Raw genomic sequence first — 22,885 nt, 5'->3', positions numbered from 1 at the left:
TAAAAACATTTATAATCCTTCACATGTAAACTGCAGAAAATGGTAAAGGGGCCTGGCAGAGTATTTACCTAATGGTGGTGATTGTGTTTTCACAAGTGTGTCCTTGTTTCTATTAATTCACTCAAATCCTTCACATTTTCCCAAAGCTGTCAAGCTGATCCACTTATTTTTCAGGCTGTTCCCACTCTGGTGATGCTACTCTGCTACTTATTGGCCACAATGCGTCGCTCTTATTTTAAAATATTTTGTAACAATCATTCACAAGCTTCTGATTCTCTTAGGTGAGTATTTGGACAGGGTTTTGTAAGTACATAATCCTCATAACCTTGGTTTTGATCTGACTACAGTGGTTCTTGACAACAAACCGAAATTTGCTTTAAGAACTAGGTCACAGAGGAAGGGCTGTCTTCTAATTGTGGAACATTTTAATGAAAAGTAAGAAAGTAGATCACCATGCCATAATGAAGAGTCAGATTACACCCACATGTAAATGGTCAAAAATTTAATATCTCCATAGGAAGGAAATGTACCTACCTAATACTTCCAAATTAGTTTTTATTATATCATTTCATCAATATTGTTCTGAAGGATACAAGCACTTTGTTCTGGTGTGAACTGATCTTTATTTGTGCAAGTAAAAACTCCACAGGGAAACCTTTTACTAATCCTTTTGATGAAAGTTTGTGAGATAACAACTGAATCTTAAAGCCTTTGAACACTGGCTGTTCTCCAAAGTATTTAAGAATTTATCTTGTCAAAGTGCCAACTCTCAGACCTTTGAGAATAACTTACTTGTTGGAAGCATCCTTAAGACTTGTGACTGTTTCCTAACAACAACTAGTAATGCACTAGTTAAGGCATTATCTGAAAGTCACTGAAACACAGTGAAACTTATCAGTGATTCAACAATACATGTGTGGATTCTTCTAAATGAATCCCCAAATGTCCTTTAAAAAAGGTCCAGTGACAGCAGTCCTTTAATCAGCAAGACCCTTGAAATTAGGCTCTGTATAAGGAGGTAAGGCCGTCTGCTTGCTGAGAAGTTTGTCCATGATAGCGATCTCTGCATCCCTCTTCTCCACATCCTCAATGGGTGTCCAGGACATGTCGTGTTGGAGTTTGAATGCACCGACAAATTGGTGAGGACAACTTGGACCCCACTCCTTCAGAGGAGAGGACAAATATGGAAATGTCATGAGATGCAGCATAGACTGTGTTTTGGTGCCCTGGTCACTATCAGCTTGTTTTTTGAGTTAGATGAACTTTGAATGCAGCTCCCCACAGTATAAGCCCAGGCTTTCAGGTGTTTCACAACGTGTATTGCTTTTCTAGGGACTCTCCCTGAGGGCATGTTAAATAACTGGCTTTGCATTGGTGTTCTGTAACTCTTCCTGCACATACAGGGTGACATGACACTTAAGGCAGCCAAACAATTATCTATTCAGCAGTATTATGTCCAACCTTAGGAGAGATGATGGAGAAGTATTTCTGTCCAGACGGCCGCTCGTAGAGGTAGTACATGTTGCCTGGTTTTTTCACTATGTTACAGGCAGCGTGGTGAAGATCAGCATCTCTCTTGGCCTCTTCTAAAACCTAAAAACAGAAGAAAGATTTTTGTATTGGATTTTTTTTTTTAACTACCATTGCCTTTTTCAAATATGTTATAGTGCAGGATGGTTCACGTGATACTCTTACCTTTCTGGCTTGTTCCTGTAGGTATCTGATCTGATCTGCGATGACTGTCAGTTTGTTGCTAGCGTTGGCTTTTATGAAATCGTCCCCCTGATAAAGGCAGTTTAAATATATTACCAGGACTATTGCACTGACCCACGTGATAATGTAAATAACACACCACCACAGTCCACACCTTCTGTACTTGAGCTGCCAGGGCCACTAGGTCCATGGGGTCCCCCACTCTGTGCGTCTGGTAGGAGCTGACCAATTCCAGCCCGCTGGGGGCGCTAGTGCTCTCAACCAGAGTAACTAAAGCACACATAGTTGGTTACATCACATGCAACTGAAACACCCAGAATATAGCACGTTTATTTAAGAGACACCTACGTTATGACAGCAACTGCTGCTGAATCATAATACCACACATTTATAAATACAACGTAGTAATGACTGAAAATGGCCACCACTTTGGATTTATAATCATTTCAACATTTTTCGGGGCTCAGCTTGTACAGTGTTTGAGCTGTCACATAAATGTTTATCAAGAAAGAAACATGAATTCATTACTCTCTGTAACGTTGAACTGTGGTGTACAGCTTTAGTCGTTAGACCACAGCTGCTCATACAGTCAAGTTATCGCTAATTCAGCGATGTTTGGCACGTTTGGAGAATGTGAATCTGTTAAGTGTGTGCATTATACCTGTGGTGGCCTTGCCAGGCTGACTGGGCAGGCTGACCGTCCGGTCCATGTTGTCGTCACACTACAATCTTCTGTGTGTCGATCACTACGATTCGCACTGGGACGAAGTCAGCTGCTTATGTAACTATTTAATACTGGACCAAAAATACCAGTGGCTTCCGGTTGGGTCCCAAAGCTCGGCCCCATCCTGCTTGAAACGGGTGGCCGAAATGGTGCCTGTATAAAAACATGAAAAATCGAACCGGACCGAACCTTTTAGTTGTAAGTTTGTATATATAGTTAGTTTTATAATTTGTAGTTTATGTATAGTTCAAAAGTTTTCTATGAATATTCTCATTCATCCAGGTCATTGTTCCCGCTCTCAAATTTGATTCGTAGCAACTGGACTTGTATTTTTATCTATGAAGACGTTTCGCCTCTTATCCAAAGGGCTTCATCAGTTCATTCTTGCTGGTCTAGTAGTCCGCACTAGTCTGACCAAGACAGTGGAGAAAGACCCAGATATTTATCTGTGGGTGTGTTCACCAAAGTACCTGTGAAAGTACTGGTTTCACTTGACCATCGTTGTGGTCACGTGAATGACCGTCGTTAGGGTCAGGTGTACCCCTGGTGAACGACGATCGTTGAGGTTAAGCTGTTGATTCTCCTGGGTGCAGATGAAAGGGCAACATTGTAAATAGGAGATAGGTGGTGTAACCCCCTCCCCTGTTAAGGGATGGTTTTTCCACTTTCAGAATAGAATTTAAAATCCTTCCCTTAATATATAAAGCTCTTAATGGCCAAGCTCCATCATATCTCAGAGAGCTCATAGTTCCTTACTGTCCTAGCAGGCCACTCCGCTCTCTAGATGGAGGTTTATTTGTGGTTCCTAGAGTCTCCAAGAGTAAATCAGGAGGCATATCTTTCAGTTATCAGGCTCCTCTTCTATGGAACCAACTTTCACTATCGGTCTGGGGAGGGGACTCTTCAGCAATATTCAAGACCAGGCTTAAAACTTTTCTGTATGACAGAGCTTATAGTTAAAAAGTGAAAGTTCATTTACTCTTTCGCTATGCTGCTATAGGCCTAGACTGCTGGGGGAAGCACAGAGTCTCTCTCTCTCTCTCTCCCTCTCCCCATCCTGCAGGTGAATCATCACCATCCCATGTTCCTACAACACCTGCTGAGAGACAAACTTAAAGAAGTGGGAGTTAACCCCTCACTTGTTTCCTGGATTACAGATTACATGACAGAAAGGCCAGAGTTTGTCAGGTTGGTAAACTACTTCTCAGGGACAGTAATGATCAGCATGGGTGCTCCACAAGGGACTGAATGAAATATATAAATAAATCTTTATATAATTACTTAAATGTGTCTTTAATTAACTGATAATTACCAGTTCATTTAATGTAAAAATATAATTATTTCATGGCCCTGTTGCAGTGCTTCATGAAGTAATTTTATCTGTCAAACTCAACCATCAAAGTCAGTGGGCGGGGCTAACACAAATCAAGTGTAATTGTTTGCTTTGGTCAGAAGCCTGGAAGTCTTTCAAACCTATGCGCTTCAACTTTCTCTGGAGTTGGTGAAAGACATTTTAGAGTATGTGGAAGTGGGACCTGCTGACTCAGAGCGTGTAGCGTGTAAAGCAGAGGAATTTCTTAAAGTTGTTGGCGTTATTTCTGCACTTTCCGACCAAGATAATGACAGCAAATTTAGAGGAAGTACTCCACCGCTTCAGACACAACAACTCACACAAAGACCAGGATGTTTGGTGTTTAACAAATTGACTGCAGTTCTGGAGCACCGACTTCTTTCTGCTAAACCAGCTTGTCAAACTGCAGCAGCAGTTTATTTCCCATTTTAATTCATGACACATTTAAGTAATTATTTAAAGATTTATTTATATATTTCATTCTGTCCCTTTTGGTCCTCCATAAGATTACAGCCACATTCAGAAACTGCTACTGCTAATGCTATAGACTAGAATCTGAATACAGGGATCTGATAAAAGCTTTCAGTGACTGGAGCCACAAAAACTGCCTCCTACGGAACACTCCAAAGAAAACGTCCAAGCTCCCTCTTCAGCCAGTGAACACTGGGGAAGTGGACATCAAGGGGTTGCCAACCTATAAATATCTAGTACACCTGGACAGTAAGTTGGACAGGTCCCCTAACATAGATGCACCCTAAAGGGGCAGAGCTGCCTCTTTCACTTAAGGAGGCTAAGATCTTTAAGAATATTCAGAAAGATGCTGCAGATGTTTCACAATTTTTTTGTGGCAAGTATACTGTTCTATGCTGCAGTCTGCTGGGGAGGCAGCATAAAACAAAAGGATTCAGGGCAGCAGGTTGAAAAAAAGTGGCTCTGAAATTGAAACTAGATTAGACTCACTGGGGGTTCTGGTGAAGCAATGCACAAAGTGGCGGAAACCTTCCTACAACATTCATGTTCCATCCAACCATCCACTTCATAACTCTGGTGGGTCAGAGAAACCACAGCAGATGGTTAATCCATCTACAATTCAGGATAGAAAGATACAGAAAATCATTCATTGTCACTGTCGTGAGACTTAAAAGATCCTTAACTGTTAGGAGATAAACTACCCAGCAATGGAATTCCTTCCAGGGATTAATAAAGTATTTCTGATTCCAATATAATGTGGTTGACTGTAAAATCCACGTGTGGCATATTCTATAAGCCTGGAAGCTTTTCAGTACTGAAAAGATTTGTCACTGCTGAAAACTACTATTTGGAAGAAGTTAGGGAACTGCCACTATAAAGTGCCATAGCAAAATGGTGTGATAGTTTAATGTGGCAGCTGTGCTGTCACTGACAAAACCCCTGACTTATAAAATACTACAGTTAAAAGCCAGAACTATCTTCTTTTCTGTGTTATTTCCCTACTGATTATAAACTTACTTAATGCATCGTGCACTGATGTGTTTTGTTTGTCATTTTTTTCCTCACCATTATCATTCGTGTTTCTCCTGTAGTTCACTTTTTTCAAACTATAGGTGACAAAGAAAATTGAGCTTTTGCGTTTCCATCACTACCTGCCAAATGGAGTTCAAAATGTGATTAAATGTTGTGACTCATGGTCCAGATACATTGAGGACTACCCTTCTCTTGCTTCAAATTTGCTAAATAGTTTTGCAAAATTTGGGTTGAGTTCCCCCACAGCTCAAAATTTCTGTCGCTATATGTTTAAGCTATTTGTTTAGCTTTGGGGGGTCAAGGCATATTCATATTCATTCTAAAGTTACCAATTTTATCAAAATAGTCTGGGTATACTTTCTTTAGATGTGTTTTAGCAGCTTAGCCTTCTTTGGCTTGATTGTGGTACATCCACAACATAATACTTTCCATTGGCCCGTCTGTAGTCTTTCCACCGGCATAGAATGTCTATATTCCCATAGCAATGCATTCTAAGGCCAATAATTTTGCATTTTTTTTTTTGGTCTATTCATGCCATGATGACCTCTGCCATTTGTCTGTATGCACACAAAGAGTATTTGCTCATTCATTGGTATTAATTTTTAGTAAAAGCGGTGCCCATGGCAATGTAATTTGGATTATATTTTACAGGCCTTCTTCACTAGATTATCTGGTATATATAGCCTAGTACCTAGTTTTTTGTGGTCATTTTTGTACGGCTGGTGCTGGTAAATGCTTTTCTAGTATTTATTTTATGGTGGTCGAGACTCACCTCTCTAACAGTGACTGGGTTATGAATGTTTCTGCTACTGCCTTTTCTTCCTTCCTTCGACCAGTGTCCTTTAATATCACAGGTACGACACTAATCATCATATGCTGAACTTTAGCAAAGCTTATGGTCTGTACCAGTTTGACGTCCTTTACCCTAACTTATTGGCACCCATTTTTTTCAGTTTTTGATAAGATGAGTTGGTGTAGCTGTAGATGTCTCAAGTCTTTCTTGTACTTAAATGAGAGAGAGAAAACGGGAAACACAAGGTCAAATTCCTCAGTGGACAGACTGCCTCCAAAGCAAGCCAAAGTGGGCAAGAACAGGAACAAAAAATACGAACACCAACTTCAGACCTGGCAAAAACTACAAATTTTAAAAGAAAGAAAAAAGAAACAAAGAGAGAAAGCTCTCGGGGATAACTATTGTGTCATTGTTAATAATATCCTAGAGAAAACCAGCTGTGTTTGATCAAAATATATGGAGATAATTTCAGTTATGATTTGACATATTACAAATAAAGACTGACTTGATAAACAATTTAAACTTACATCTGCGGACACGTCCATGGCCATGGAAGTCACTTATTATGCAGGATCTCACACACTGGTGTCTCACTTCCATGTGAAATCCAATGGAAGTTGTTTTTTCATTAATTTTGAATTTGATATCCTAGCTGTACAAAAACAGCCACATTTGAGGAAATGCATGAAACAGCAGCTCTGAACCAAATTTTTATGGTGTCACTAAAATATTTGTGTCAGTTGGAGGTTCAGTTTCACAGATTTGCCATGTTTGGCATCACCACAATTTCAGTAACTTTATTATACTAGACAATTCATCTGGAAACAAGTGAAAGGAGCTGTTTGGCCCTGAGGGAAGTAATGACGATGGTTTGGCTTGATTTGATTTTTGGGTCATCCCAAATAACATTTCAGTATAGTACGTATTTTTTCTCACACAGGCTCACAGTAGGACCTTCCTATGCCATTATAGGGATTTCTCTACACGTATATGTGAATGGCTGGATGAGGAGGTGTTACCGGGGGGGACACAACTTTTCAAACCCCACCTCCAGCCAAGTGATTGTCGGAAGAAGACGCGATTCGTACCCCTTCTCCCTGCCGGTTCCTGTCCCAGGACCAGGCTCTTGTCCCTGCTCTCGTACGGAGCCTTCACATTTTGGCATCATGGAACTCAGTTATGTGCTTGTGCTGCTGTGCCTCGCTTTGCGATCGTGTTCAGCAGACAGCAGTGAGAGCAGCCGCCTGGTGCTGGAGCCGTATGATTACCTCTTCGACACGGCGGTGGAAGCCTACTATAAGGGGGACTGGTTGTCGGTGATCCTCAACATGGAGAAGGCTCTCCGGAACAAAGCTACAGTGCGCAATGTGAAGGCTCATTGCCGGCTGAGCTGCGCCAACCACACCGCTTTTGCTGACCCTATGGCCGGTCTGGGAGTTCCCGTACCGGGAGCCGGGTCCCTGGATGACTTGGGCTTTTTTCAGAAAATACTGAAACGGGCGGATTGCGTGAAATCCTGTGAGGCTGAGAAACTCGGTTCGCCGAATCTGCATCTAGTCAGTGAAGAAGTGGAGCTGGAGTTCAAGAAGAGGACCCCATACAACTACCTCCAAGTTGCTTATTTTAAGGTATCTAACTAAGTTCAGTGGTTTGAGAGCTTCAAGTCTAAGTGTTGGTGCTTCCGTAGAGTCCAGTGCAACAAATGTTTGTTCTGATTTATGCCAAGAATGGAGAGAGCTTCAGTTCATATTAGTTACAGTTCTTTTGAAACTGTGTCTCTGATGTGGATACTCCCACTCCTTAGCCCCCTAACACAGCCGTGCCACGTCTTAAGGTGGAGTCAGCATCTGTGCGGTCTGACGTGAGGATGGAGATTTTGGATTTAAAGGCCCAAACCGCCACTTTCTAAAGATACTCTTAACTTCATACGTGTCAAAGAAGAAATAAGGTTCCAGTGCCTCACTTTAGGGATTTTTGCGTTAAAATATCACGGGAAGCTGTTTTCTTTCATTTTTGTAAGCTTCCACAATCACGTCGCTTTCAATATTTCATTCATATTCTTCTTGGACGGTTCTCTTTGTTGGTTTTGGGAGGTCAAGCTTTCAGAAAAGAACTTGAAAGCACCAAAATAGTGAAAAAAGTTGGTACAGAATTTCAATCTGCAACTGCAACAGTAGGTATTGTAAAATTGGAAGCATTTCAAAGTTGATGGTCAGAAAAGCCATTAGTGTGCTTAATTACATTACAAAGCTTATCCATAAGCATCTGGTTGAACAAAAACCAAGTAAGTTGGGCCACACTTTGGTCCAACAGTTCCTTTAATGCAGTGGTTCTCAAATGTTTTCTTTTACGGCACCCCACCCCCACCCCACTCCATTGTAGTGTAGTATTACTTACTTACTATACAAGTAATATTATAGACTTGTATTTGTAAAAAAAAAAAAAATCTTAAATTTCACATCTGCATACCCTTGTATGCTTATTAAAATGAAAGAAAATTCAAAATAAAAATAATTAAAGCTTAACAAATAAAAAGCCACTTACAAAACGATCGACTTTATTCACCCTGTTTTTCAGTCTGAGTGCATTTCAGAAAAGGCTAAAAGTCCATCAATTTCCATTCATTTTGACAAAGATAAATCTTTTTAAACCTTAAACACTTTAAACCAACAAGATGAATGAGACTGCTGCATCAATCTGCAGGAAATTAGTTATAACATAAACTTACAACAACTGTTTGAACCATTTGTTGTGCAAAATAAACTTATGAAGTAATAAGTACAATTTATCAGCATAATTACCCCAGGAGCACAAGAAATAAAACATTTTAAACGCTTTCTTACTTTTTCTCTCTTTCATTCGTTAATTAATTCTTTCTTTCTTTCCCCTCTCAGCTTTTTCCTGATCGGTGTTGCTAAAGTCATCTAGGTGATTTGCTTGATTCATTTGGTAGTAGTTTTTTTTTTTTTTTTTTATGCCGGATGCAAATAAAACACCTTAACATTAAAAGAAGAAACGTCGCTGATTTCTAGTCAAAACGATGAGATCTTTCATAGGATTAATGGCAAAACTTAAGTGGTTTATCGGCCTGATCGGGTTGTGCCGCCTTAATTTATTTGGCTTCATGCTGTGCGGTGCCAGAGTTTTCAGACACAACAGACACACACGGGTCTCTCTTCATGTCCATCCGTTTAATGGCAGCGCCACTGCCACCTGCTGCAGAGGAGGTGCAATGACGCTTTGTTTTATTGCGACAATAAAAATGCTAAAACATAAGCCAGTCCACCAGAGTGAGAGGGAGAGAAAGCAACCTCCAGCAGCTTTGAACTATATATAACTCAAAGAAAAATACAAATTAAACTGTAAACGTTTAACTGTAGAATTTGTCATAAATGAAGGTTTTTATTCAGATCTGGAAAGCTGTGACAGAGTGCACTGCAGGGAGTACTGGGAGTTGGTCCTATAGAAGAGGAGCCTAATAGCTGAAAGATCTGCCTCCTGATTTACTCTCTGAGACTTTAGGAGGAAAAAGAAAACCTCCATCCAGAGAGTGAAGTGACCTCCTGGAACAATAAGGCACTGAGCTCTCTGAGATATGATGGAGTTTGGTCATTAAGAGCTTTGTACATTAGGAGAAGGAATTTAAATTCCATTCTGAATTTTACCAGCAGCCTATGTAGAGAAGCTATCACAAGAGAGATGTGATCTCTTTTTAGTTCCTGATAATATTCATGCAGCAGCGTTCTGAATCATCTGAAGGCTTTTCAGAGGATTGTTGGGACATCCTGATAGTAATGAATTACAACAGTCCAGTCTAGAGGTAACACATGCATGGGCTAGTTTTTCTGCATCTTCTTGAAGCCAAAGTGATGCCATCCAGACTAATTAGATGATCAGATACAGTTTCTCTGAGGTGCTTAAGGCAGAGTACAATAACTTCAGTTTGTCTGAGTTCAGAAGTAAAAAGTTTCAGGTTATCCGGGTCTTTATGTCTGTAAGACATGCCTGAAGTCAGATTAGCTGATTAGTTTCATTTGACTTCATTGACGAGCATAACTAAGTATCATTTGCATAGCAGTGAAAATTGATGCTGTGCTTCCGGATAATATTGTCTCGGGGAAGGATAGGAGGAAAAGGATTGGTCTGAACATGGCTTGCAACTGCCTTTTCAAGAATTTTTGAGATGAAAGGGAGGTTAGATGTGGGTCTATAATTAGCCAAAACATCTGGATCAAGATTAGGTCTTTTGAGAGATTTAATAACAGCAATCTTCAAAGACTGTGGTGCATAACCACAGAAAGATAAACTCACACTGATCAGATCGAGAATATACATGTTAAATATTTGAAAAACATCTTTTAAATAGCCTGGTAGGTATCAGGTTTAAAAGACAAGTGGGTGGTTTAGTTGATGAGACTATAGAAACTACTCTCAGAGAGACTTAAAGGTGAAAAAAATTCCAAATAAAAAGCAGCAGTAACAGCTGATTGAGAAGCTGCTACATTTGATAGTAGATTACTGCCAATCGGAGGTAAAAGCTGTTGAATTTTGGCTCTGATTGTTCTGATTTTATTAGAAAAAAAGCCCATAAAATCCTTGCTGCTAAGAGCTAAAGACTGAGCTATGACTCTGTCAGCCTGGCTACAGTGCTGTTGCAGCAAAACGTTGACAAAGACCTTTGGAAAAAGTCTGCACACTTCAGCTGTCTTTCTTGAGTTTAATAGCATTCAGTAAACAGACTCACACACATACGACCGCATGAACAGTCAGTCAACACTTTTGGGGTCTCTTCAGGGGCACTTAGTTCATCACTTCTCTGTGTCTGACAATGCTATTGCTGGATTACACAAGTAATTTATGTTTACATGAACATACGATGAAGATTACAATAACTAGCAGAACAGTTAAATGTCAGAAATTTTCCATCACAGTACTGAAGAAAAACCTGGAATAGTTCTTGTTTTCTACATATGCTGCATAGTAGGAGCTTTTGGCAATGCGACCAGCTTTTTTATATGTTTTTAGGATTTCTTTCCAGACTAAGTAACATTTGTCTATATTACTGGATCGCCCATTCCTTTCCATTTTCTGTGGCGTTTGCTTTAACGCTTACAATTTTTTGTAAGCCACCCGCTTACCCTTTCTCTGAAATTGCTCTTTTAAAAACAAAACCAGTTTAGTTCACAGGAATGGACCCTTTTATCAGGGAGAACGATTATTATCTATTAACTCACACTGGCTAAAAATAAGTCTTTTCTTACCTTGAACCACTGGAATAAATGTTTTTTTTTTTTTCAACCAGCCATGAAATGTTAGGAGGAAGTATGGCGTAATCTAAAACTAGATCTTTGTAGCAATGAAATTCTTTTATTTCAGTAACAATAGGCTACAAAAACAGCCTGTGAGATCTTTCAAATCCTTTCACAGCACAATAACATATAAATGCAAATGTGTAAACAGTAAATTACCACAATTTCAAAAAATAAAATGGGTTACCGTAAATAATGGCATTATACACATAATATTAGGCAAATTACACTAAGTTGCTGTGAAGGTTAGTTATGGTAGGCTTATTTTACATTTTAGGGTACTTTTTTGTACTTCAAAAAAATACATAAAAGGCTAACAGTGTGTGTCAGTGTAAGGATGCTTGATATCAACAAGGTTTGAAAACCAGCCTGAAGTGAGCTCGGTTGTCTCTCAAATGAAATGTGAGACTACTTCACTGTGTTGTGAGTTTTTGTGTAAATATCTTAAGTTTGACTAAATGAGTGAACAAATGAACACATACTCAGTTTTGTCATACAGTACTACAGAGAAGAAGAATCAGTGAGATTATATGCTGCCCAATATGGCTATAGAAACCATACTAGTCAATAATTCATATGAAAGTGGCTGTGTGTAGAGAACGACTTTCAACTTCCGCCCATTACTAAAAACCAGAGAAATCAGTTAAAATATACTACACCTTTCATCTAGCCAGCTGCTAGCAACAAGGCTTGGAAATTGCCCAGCTACCTACTGAACTGAATGAGGTGTACTATTTACTAAATCAACCAGACATTTTCATTAAGGGCTGAGCTAAGTATAGATGAATATTATATTTTCCTGGTCAGAGGGACTCCAAATAAATACTAATGTTGTTCCTACTCTACTGTGTCAACTGTTATAGCTTGATTTGCTTCTCATAATCCACCAAATAATATGTTCATTTACACAGAATAACACAGAAATCTTATTGACAATAGTAAACAGTCATGTAACAGGAAATTGGAGTGTCTGTGTTTCCCTTCCAGCTAGTTTGCTGATTAGCAAAAGTACTCAGAGGAATGACATGAACTCGTATTATTTCAGATCAATAAACTGGACAAAGCAGTGGCAGCAGCCAACACCTTCTTCCAGGCCAATCCCGGCCACATGGAGATGAAACAGAACCTGGATTACTACAAAATGATGGCAGGAGTACAGGCAGAGGACTTCAAAGATTTGGAGGCCAGTCCACATATGGTGAGTGCAAATGATTTACATGTCATTTTTGTCCATTTAGCCAAGAATCAGCTTCTTGTCTGTTCACATATCAATTATATTTGGCTCACATTATATTTTTTTTAGAAATTTACTTCAGAAAACTTGACATACTGGATGTGTTATCACTAGAGTGAATAAAATGTCAAATAAAAGCTGAGTAGACATGCATGTACCTCTGCCTATCTGACTAGCAAAATGAAAATGAACTTGGACTAATTATGACAATTCCTTAGAAAAGGACTGGTTTATATCTATAACTCAACTGAGAATACATATTCATTTGCTCCAGGCCAATTTCCTCCTGGGAAAGAGTTACTACAGCGACGATTCATTTGGTCTGGCATCTGAGCACTTTGAACTGGCCATAGATGACTACTTCATAGCCAATAAGGAGTGCAGAGCTCTATGTGAGGGAGTCTACAACTATGATGGGTACAACTACATGGAGTACACTGCTGACCTGTTCCAGACCGTGACAGGTGAGACTGTACATCTTTGCTGGTTTCTGAGTTGAAATGTTGAGAGTTTGGTGACTGATCGCCATGTGATTGTGTCAGACCACTACATGCAGGTACTGAACTGTAAGCAGCACTGTTCTGTGGAGCTGGCCTCTACTGCCGGTAAAGACAAGCCCTTTGAAGATTTCCTCCCATCACACTTCAACTACCTGCAATTCTCCTACTACAACAGTGAGTCTCATAGCATTTTGTTCATTAGCCCGGGTTTTTGTGCGCCTTAGCTCAGTGAAGAAATATTTGTTGACACCCATTGTTGTTAATGGATTAATCATTATCTTGGAATCTGGGACGTCACTGTACTCAGAGAAGGCATGGGATTGTAGGTCCACTTGCCTTTTCATCAGTGTATCAAGACTAACCGTAACCCACTTTATTGTTTTGCTTCTCAAATGGCAAGCATGTCAATGATCCTGTTTAAGGGAGCACATTTTACATAACTCTTTTGATTCTCTGATCGAATGAGAGTAAACTGAACCCTTTTGGCAGAACTTAAACACTAGCTATGGATCCATATATTTGTGGTACTGACACAGGACCATTAAGATAATCATCTGTGTGATGGTGTAATTCCTTAAACACTGGATCACTCCTCTAGAGAAGACTAATCATGGCGTTGGGTTTCTGATTAATGGGTGTCCCCAAAGCCACAGCTGCCCGAGCTACAGCTGTGGGTCCAAATCCTACTCAAGCTCCATAAACACTTGATTCTACACTACCAATAATCTATCTTTTCTCATTTGCAAACTCATTGTTAGGTGAACACCAAGATTCATAGTTTACATCATTAGGGTTTTCCAGACTTCATCAAACTACTGGAACTCACTAAAACTGTTAATACAGATTGAGTATACTCTCCCTGGTAAGATCAGTGTGATGAGTAAAATTAGTAGAGTGAAAAACTCTTTAAACAACACAGCATGCTCTAGAGTAAATACATTAATGTTCATATAATTTAAATTTAGATGGATAGATACATTTGCTTGCATTTTTTCTGACTAGCAAAACTCTTCAGACTGTATACTTTATGATCTCCCTCTTGTGTTTGTCCTCTTCCCTCAGGTGAGAAGTATGAGCAGGCCATAGAGTGTGCTAAAACCTACCTTTTGTTCCACCCTGAAGACAAAGTGATGAACCAGAACCTGGCCTATTATTCTGTCGTGTTGGGTGAAGAAAAAGCTGAAAAAATATCAGCCAGACAGGTACTGTAGCATCATATGGCGTACAAGATTTCCTCCAAAGCACCATTCCATTGCCTTCATTTATTAAGAGACCATATGCTAGAAAAGAGGTGTACATTGATCGCACATCCATTGCCATGCAAAACAATGCATTTATCAGATTGGACGTGACCGGATGTTATGCTCAAATCACACAAAAAATCTCAAATCTCAATCTTCACCTCATATATGCAAGTTTTTGTCACTGTGGATTCACAGTGCAGCACAGTGAAATGTGTGTCTCAGGTTACGTTGTCACACAGACAGATACCAAGAAATTATTATTTATTTAATAATGTATATTCATATGTGTTATTCCAATTCATGTCTGATTCACACAACATGTGCTTGCAGAAAAACTGCCTCCTTTAGCACTAGTATAATCTATGGCATAAAAGAGACATTTTAAAGAAGCACATGAATTGGGGCTTTTGCTTTGAGCAGAAGCAGTAGATATGATTGTTACTGCCCCAGCCTTTAAATGGTCACATAATCGAGTATTCATATTTGGTCAATGGGACCACCGGTCAATACTTATCACTCTGATTATCTCTCATGGTGCTAAGATGCAATCATTCGCAGCTGAACCCACTTTCTTCCTATTGCCAGTTTTAGAATAAAAACAATGATGTAGGTGTGAATGGGCCAAAAAATCATTTCTTAGCCAAAACAAGCATTAGCCAATTTAAATGTTGTTGCCTGTAAATATTTAGAAATTGGAAATGCAAATCTTGGCCAATGCAAATTAATATCAATGCTCATTAGACTTCTGTAATTTTTGTCAGAGACATTTTTTTAATCGAATAAATTTTTGCATAAAAAGCACTAGTTTAGTATAAATGAATGCATCAGGTTGCAGTACCAGGTTGTGGTACTGTATTTCAGTGTGAACACTGACATGGTTTACAATGGGACCATTTTTGATGTCATAGTAACACCTGTAACATTAAAATTGTACCAATCAATCAATTTATTTGTACAAGGCCCTTCACACAATAGTGAAACACAAAGTGCTTTACAGAAATAAAACACTCTGACACACTGATTTGCATAGTTGGGTGCCTGTCCCCTTGATTCCTGCCATCCTTCCATTGGCTATAGCAATGAAGTCATAAAACATCTGCCTAAAAATGGAGTATGCTTTACATAATTATAATATAGACTTTAAATAGAATAAAACCTTTGGAGTCAAAATATGATGGATTTTCTTTACCTTCAGGTGGTGAAACAGTACATTCAGCAGTCCATACTAGAGAAAGAACTCCTGTACTTTGGATATGAAGCTTTTGGAATCACCTTTGTAGATCCAGTGAGTGAATGAATCATTTATTATCGATTGTGCACATTTCACGCAGTGCTGAAAAACAAAAGGTGGTACTGGACATTTCATGTTACTGCCATTTTAGGACATATGGACTCCTGAAGACGTCATGCCGAAGAAACTGAGAGACAAGCAGAAGTAAGAATGAGCACACTGCCACAAACACATTTGTGCTAAGAAGGTATGAACGTAAAGTTATGGCCATTGCTTTTCTCCTTAGAGCTGACAGGGAGACTGCAGCGAGGATAACAGAGGAAATAGGAAACCTAATGAAGGAGATTGAGACTCTGGTTGAGGAGAAAAAGAAGGACTCTTCGGACATGGCCAAGATTATAGTTCCTCAAGAAGGTAAACATGTCACCCAAAGAATTGAAATGGTATTCAAATGTATAAATCAAAAGTATGCTTCATTGTGACGGTGACATCCCTCCTCTAGGCGGCAGTTTGTTGTACGATGACATCAAAGTAACCATGGTGTCCAAGCAGCTTAATGGCTCTCAGCGCGTGTTGCTGGATGGGGTGATAAGTGAGGATGAGTGCAGAGAGCTGCACCGCCTCTCCAATGTGAGTTTCAGTATGATCTAGCTCTTCACATTTCGTTAAATTCATGTTTACTACCATCACAATACAACCTATTCAAAAATGTCTTTTGTAGTGTATTAACAAGCGGACGGGTTAACATATAACTGTGGACTAATTAAATATTGTATAGAAAGATATTAAAATAGTTCAAAATACTACATGTAATTACAGACCAGACAGTTAAAGTTAAAGTACCAATATGTATCAGATATTGTGTATTGTATTGTATCAGGGCTCGTGCAATTATAAATTAATTAGTTTTATAAATGAATTTTAATAATGAAGCTCTTCAAATCAGGGCCTTGTAGGGACCTCCAACGATGACTAACTTGAAAGATGAATAAATAAAGGAATCAATGCACAATTAAGTAACTGAAAACAATCAAAGTTAAAAGTGTGTGACAACAGTTCCTATGATTGTGTTCTTGTGGATTACTGGCGTTTAAAACACAGCACCTTTGTGAGTTGATCCAAAGTCAGGAAATTTGAAGCTGATTCAGAGAAAAAGCTTTACTTCTGATAAAACTGATAAAGCTTCTGTCATAGGTAGCATCGACACAGCTAACATCCAAAATCATGCCGTCTGGCAACACATGCATGTCACACTGGTTATACGGCAAAACTTCTACATTTGCACAAATCAATATTTTATTAACTCTGTATCAGATATATAATATCAAAGGGGTTCTTCTTATTTTGGAGTGCTATGAAGCATCTTGGGCAGCACGGCGGCATATTGGTTAGCCCCCACTCCAAGCATATCATGTTTAGTTTAATTGGTAAGAGAGTGGTTGTTAGTCTCTGTCTGTCTCTGTGTGTTGGCCCTGTGATGGACTGGCGACCTGTCCATGGTAACCCTGCCCTCACCCATAGTTAGCTGGGATTGGCTCCAGCAACACCCGTGGCCAGGAAACCGAAAAGCGGTAGAAGATGGATGGATGGATGAAGCATCCAAGCATCTCTTGGCACTCTGTTTGTTTTCTTGCACCCAAATTCAGTACTACAAGCCAGGAAAAGGTTATCTGACTGTGACTTGCATAACTTAATTTCATTTTAAACCACTTACTCATCAGGGTAGTGGGTGCTAGAGCAAATCCCAGCTGGGATCTCAGGCGAAAGGTCTATGACAGGGCCAACAGATAAAGTCATATAAAGACAAACAGCCACTCACATTCACACTCTCACTCATGCCTACAGGCAATTTAGAGTTAACAATTAACCTCTTGGGACTGTACCTGGAGTAAACCCACGCAGCTGCAAGAACCCACAACTTTCTTGGTGCCCGGCAACTAACATACTGCTGTGCTGCCCTTCCTTTTTTTTTTTTTTTAAATATATAATGTTTACCATAGTAAGATTATCAAAAAATCTTGGAGCTATTTGATTAGTTGATTCTGTATCTGATTTCATTTTGATAAACTTGGAAAATAGACTGAAACCTAAATTTCGTCATCTTTATGTGATATAACAGATGTACAGCACAGGCCAAAAGTCTGGACACACCTTCTCATTCAAATGAAAAGGAAAGTGTGTCCAAACTTTTGGTTTGTACTGTATATGTGGCAAAAACTGCTGTAAGAGGAGCTTGAATGTATGTGTGAGCTTATGGCTTGTATTGTGCAGCAAAGAATGGAAAATAGGACTAGAGGAGGTCTATATAAGAGCAGCCTGTTTATTCAAGGCCATTAATGTGATATTTTGTCAGAATAAAATACAAACATGCCTATATTTACAAAAATAATCAAAGATCCTTTTCTTGTGTCACTGGATCTGTGGTTCTTTTGTGTGCCTGTGTTTTTTCCATTGTGTGTCAGAGTTGAAGTTTTTTCTAATTTTCCAGGCAGCGGCCCTGAAAGGAGATGGCTACAGGGGGCGCACTTCTCCCCACTCCCCCAGTGAGACGTTCCAGGGAGTCACAGTCCTGAAGGCTGTAAAGGTCTGTGGCTCTGCTGCATCTAAAGCACTAACCATCAGTGTTTGGTCAAACCGGTGATGTTCTCAGTCACAATTTTGGCATGCCAGTGAGGGCAGTCACATTTAAGAACCACATTTCCTCCCTGTACCTGTTTTTGAAAGATGTTTCGATTTCTCACAGCTCGGGCAGGAGGGGAAGGTCCCGCTGAAGAGTGCTCGCTTGTTCTTTGACCTGAGTGAAAGAGTGAGGAAAGTGTTAGAGTCGTACTTTAATCTGGCCACAAAGCTCTACTTCTCCTATTCCCACTTGGTGTGTCGCTCTGCCATTGATGGTAAGTCGAACAATTTTTTGCTGGCGTTGTGTGTGTGTGGAAAAGACAGAATTAAATGTATTTTGTTCTGGCCTAAAATTCAGCTTCTCTCTTTACTCTTTTTAATCAGCAAAGCAGGAGGAGCGTAATGACCTGAGTCACCCTGTTCATGTGGACAACTGTTTGCTGGTCTCTGAAATGAACGAGTGTATAAAGGAGCCTCCTGCATACACACACAGAGACTACAGGTGAGCACATGCAAGGAAAATGCTTTGTCTATTCTATCAATCATAAAATCTGATGCTAAGCACCCATATGACATCTCAACATTTTCCCTCATGCAGTGCAATTCTCTACTTAAATGATGATTTTGAAGGAGGCGATTTCATCTTCACTGAGTTGGATGCCAAAACAGTCACGGTAAATGCAAAATCTGACCTCAGCAGTATGTAGTATTGTGTAATAAATCCAAATAAAAGGCATCTATAAATTCAAGCCACTGTTAAATGTATTCTATATTTTTCTGCTTTTATCTAGGCTGAGGTGCGTCCACAGTGTGGCAGAGTGGTTGGGTTTGGTTCAGGGAAAGAAAACCCCCATGGTGTACGAGCAGTTACTAAGGGTCAGAGGTGTGCTATAGCGCTGTGGTTCACGCTGGATCCTGCTCATGAGGAGAAGGTTTGGATGACAAGCAATTAGTTCAATAGAAATTTTCATGTGATGTAATAATGTGCCACACTCATAAGGAAAATACATAAGAATATACACAAAGATATTGTAAAATACTACGTGCACTTTTTGGTTTATTACTATCTATAAGAGACAATGCATACAAAAATTAGATGGTAGATTCTCTGTTTATACAGTATGATATAACAAAATACCAATGAATGCAGTGGAAGACCCACAGGCACAGCCGTGGGTCTTTTAGACAGACTACCATCGTTTCAGAAAAAATAAAATATAAAATACTCTCCACATTTGACTCAGGTTGCAGTAGTTTGATTCCTGATTGGATTCTGTTTCTTATTAATGTTCCATTGGTTCTGTAGGAGAGAATCCAAGCTGAGGACATGCTGAAAATGTTTTCTACACCTGTGAATAAAGACTTCAGTGAGGAGGACAGAGACACTTCAGAAACCCAGCCATTGACACCAGAGCCTCCTGGAAAGGCTGACCAGGAGTCAACAGATAGAAAACAAGATGATACACCAGCTGCACAGAAAACACATGCAGCAGCTGGCACACAAGATGACGAATCAGTTAACTCATCAAGGGACAAAACAGAGACAAAACCAGGTAGCAAGGCAGCCACTGGTGCCAAGGCCAAAGCTGCTCCCAAAGCAACTGCCAAAGCTGGTGACAAGGGAAAGGACAAGACCGTAGGCAAAGGCAAACCTGCTGCAAAAAAAGATGGAAAACAGACAGGTAAGACACAAACTAAGCATGTCAACAAAAAGGACACAAAACCAGCTTCAAAGAAGACAGAGACTGCAAAAACTGTTACCAAGAAGGACTCCAAAAAAGCTGACAGCATGTCAGCATCAGACTCTCCCAATGGCAAAGATGAGCTGTGATCAAATGGCACCCGTGATTATGTATGTGCTGTCTGTTTTTCTCATCTTTCCTCCAAGGTTTTCTCTGTCGTTGATCGAAATGGTATGGAATGGAAATGGTATCCACATCTCTAAAATTTTTTTTGTCTTTAAACAACTCAGTTGTGGTGAATGATACCAAGGGACTGCTGTTTTACTGCAGATGTCAATCAAATTACTACTTGAGTACTTTAAAACCAAGTATACTCTTGGAGACAAACTGCAAATGTGGCTTAATCACTGTAAACACCTTTGTTGGCATCCAAAGATGTGTATCTGTATAGATTAGACATATTTTCATCTCAGATTGAATTCTTTGAATGTCCTTTTATTTGCAATGTGATGAGAAAGCCTGAATGGGTAACAAGGAGGGGGGTTAATATGAGCAGATTTTATTATTATGCAACACTCCAAGGTGACACTGGGTGGCAGCATAAAAGTTCTAGTCAGTCAGTTGTGACAAACAGCTCATTTAATAGAAGACATTCACTTTAGATTGAAACATTCAGGTACTGAATTTATGCATATGTTGAATTTTACTGCTGCCCTGCTGTGTCAGTGCTGAAAAGTTGAAAATATGTTGTTTAATGTAAAACAGCATCTTTGACGTTCATGCCCATATTTGTGAAAACAACATAGCGTGCTTGGTAGGGGAAGTACAAATAAAATAGTCTAATCCTGACCCTCATCTGAATATGAGCAGCTTGCTAAACATTTGAAAAGACTCTGAAACAGTCTCTTTGGTTTTTGAAAGTCCTCTCATGCTTTGTCTCAAAAAGTTGACTAACATTTGACGCCTGGTACAAAACATTCTCATTACACAGAGCTCACTAAGCAGTTTTCTTTTGAAAAACAAAATAAAACTCTTCTGTCCATTAATGAACTAACTTTAGCTTTTTCTTGCTTCCCTTTCATACCACTTTTAAAAGTACTGTAATAAGACTTGTTCCCTTTTATTGATTTGTTTGTAAAGCTGGTACATTGCAGAAATAAAACATAAAGCAGTACACAAGAATTTCCATGCACACGTAGAAATGGCATACACATACATTTAAACCACGCCAAAGTGAGCACTGTACAATGTGAGAAACAGCTTAATTACCAAAGTACAGTAGCTAAAAGCCTATATTGCAGAATAGAACTAGCTGTTATCTTTAACTTATTAAATGCATTTATTAACTCAAATGGTCCTCAGACTTTAGGGCAGTGAGGGCACTTTCTTTGTGTTCCCAACAGAAGAACCATAATCTCTGAGACAGACCTGAGCGATTATCCATGCCCTCTCCCTCTTTCCTGCTCTGTGTGTCCATGTTCAGTTATTTCTCTGCCTGTTTTAATGCTAAAGGTACATCAAATGGAGCCAGTCCCCTGTAGTCAGAGCAGGTTAACAGAGTAGCTCAGAGTATAGCACCTAGAGTATCGTGCCCTAAAAACTCTTGAGCAGTCAGGATGTATTCAGGCAGCTGGGTGACATTCTGCGCCAAGAGTCATAGTAGGCAGCATTCCCTCCTGACCACCTGACACACTCCTGGAGAAACAGAATCTGGTGATAGGTAGTTCTTTTCTGAGAAAGATGAATCTAGTAACACCATAATTTAGTGTATCCTTTATCTTATTTGAACCTGCTAACGAATGATAAGTGTCAATATAGCAGAATTGAAATTCATGTTGTCGGTAATGACACCAGTCAAAGGTCCCAAAGATTAATATGGAGTTGATGTGTTACGCAAAGACAATGTTGGAGTCTAGTTTTCTGCTTGTTGAAGTGGTGTCCAGAAAACAATGTGGGCTACATAGACAACTGGAGGACTTTCCGGGGGGAGACCTGGTCTGATTAGGAGAGATTGGATTCATCCCACCATGTTGGTGCTGCTCACATATCTACGGAGCCCCAAAAGTTCCAAAAGGTGGTATTTTTTTTAATCTTGTGCGCACAAGTTAATATTTTCCATGGAGATAATTATCTTGTTTGCACAAGATAATAACTTCTTTCATGGACTTGTGTGCATAAAATAAATAAATTTTGGGACTTTAGGGGCTCCGAAGCTCATAATCTTCAACCATCTCACCCACCTAAGAAATTGACCATTCAGATAAAGCAATGAACGCCGCCATGTTTCAAATATACCTGAGAAATCAACAAATTATTCTAAGCTATAAACGCAATTTACCCCTGTGGTCTTCAAAGCATAGGCCTATCACGCTTTTAGCCTACTTTTAACCTGTTCCCACAAGATCATTATTTTGTGCACACAAGATCAATAACTTGTTCACACAAGATAGTTATCTTGTTCTCACAAAATATTAACTTGTGTGCACAAGATAAAAAAAAAAAAAACACCTTTTGGGACTTTAGGCATCTACATATCTAAAAATCCGAAAGAATTCAGTAGAGAAGTGAATTAGTGTTCCAGACTTGACAACAGGAGGCAGAGTTGCAGTCTGACGTGATTCACTGTACCTCAGTTGGAGTGGTTGTTTGCCCAGAATCCTATAAAACTAGAAACTTTCTGTTCCCAACCACCTACATTTATTTGGAGGAAAAACAAACAAACAAACAAACAAACAACAACAAAAAAATACATAACACAATTAAGTGTGAGTTATTAAATCACTTATTAGATCACTATCATCTAAATCCAAATGATCATCTAATTGATCCATTCTGTATCATCAGGCAAACTGTGCTGCAGCAGGATGATTGTGTTCGTCTAAATGAATCAACACCCCCGAATCATATTCATATTCATATTCATATTCATATTCCTCATGACATAGATTGAGGAGGAGGGGTAACTGATATTTCACTTCATCT

The 22,885-nt window shown here is 39.4% G+C and overlaps 2 protein-coding genes across 2 annotated transcripts; one reads left to right on the top strand and one right to left on the bottom strand.

Annotated features, from left to right (window-relative positions):
- Positions 1–403: 403 nt before the first annotated feature.
- Positions 404–2,511, bottom strand: c5h1orf50 (chromosome 5 C1orf50 homolog). The gene is made up of 5 exons (XM_029502696.1): positions 2,375–2,511; positions 1,868–1,983; positions 1,696–1,782; positions 1,462–1,593; positions 404–1,163 (listed from the first exon to the last, which is right to left on the bottom strand). Exons 1-5 carry the CDS (start codon positions 2,421–2,423, stop codon positions 978–980), a joined length of 570 nt encoding a protein of 189 aa, XP_029358556.1. The 5' UTR covers positions 2,424–2,511; the 3' UTR covers positions 404–977.
- A 4,655-nt stretch (positions 2,512–7,166) lies between these two features.
- p3h1 (prolyl 3-hydroxylase 1) lies at positions 7,167–21,001 on the top strand. Its single transcript, XM_029502227.1, has 15 exons — positions 7,167–7,712; positions 12,439–12,591; positions 12,902–13,091; positions 13,170–13,301; positions 14,190–14,329; positions 15,567–15,656; positions 15,754–15,806; positions 15,889–16,016; positions 16,105–16,232; positions 18,091–18,186; positions 18,346–18,496; positions 18,606–18,723; positions 18,820–18,895; positions 19,013–19,153; positions 19,528–21,001. The coding sequence occupies exons 1-15, from the start codon at positions 7,251–7,253 to the stop codon at positions 20,050–20,052; spliced, it is 2,583 nt and encodes an 860-aa protein (XP_029358087.1). The 5' UTR covers positions 7,167–7,250; the 3' UTR covers positions 20,053–21,001.
- The last annotated feature ends 1,884 nt before the right edge of the window (positions 21,002–22,885 follow it).

This window comes from Echeneis naucrates, chromosome 5, assembly GCF_900963305.1.
Source record: "Echeneis naucrates chromosome 5, fEcheNa1.1, whole genome shotgun sequence".
Lineage (NCBI taxonomy): Eukaryota > Metazoa > Chordata > Actinopteri > Carangiformes > Echeneidae > Echeneis > Echeneis naucrates.
This window is presented reverse-complemented; position numbering and strand designations above follow the sequence as displayed.

What these genes read in the sequence shown, in the direction of transcription:
- c5h1orf50 (XM_029502696.1), bottom strand. Translation starts at nt 2,423, where the DNA reads ATGGACCGGACGGTCAGCCTGCCCAGTCAGCCTGGCAAGGCCACCACA. An exon ending in TACAGGAACAAGCCAGAAAG is followed by an intron (nt 1,594 to 1,695) that starts GTAAGAGTATCA and finishes TTCTGTTTTTAG; the next exon opens with GTTTTAGAAGAGGCCAAGAG. An exon ending in TCTCCATCATCTCTCCTAAG is followed by an intron (nt 1,164 to 1,461) that starts GTTGGACATAAT and finishes TCTCCTCTGAAG; the next exon opens with GAGTGGGGTCCAAGTTGTCC.
- p3h1 (XM_029502227.1), top strand. Translation starts at nt 7,251, where the DNA reads ATGGAACTCAGTTATGTGCTTGTGCTGCTGTGCCTCGCTTTGCGATCG. An exon ending in CCTGTTCCAGACCGTGACAG is followed by an intron (nt 13,092 to 13,169) that starts GTGAGACTGTAC and finishes TGATTGTGTCAG; the next exon opens with ACCACTACATGCAGGTACTG. An exon ending in GAATCACCTTTGTAGATCCA is followed by an intron (nt 15,657 to 15,753) that starts GTGAGTGAATGA and finishes CTGCCATTTTAG; the next exon opens with GACATATGGACTCCTGAAGA.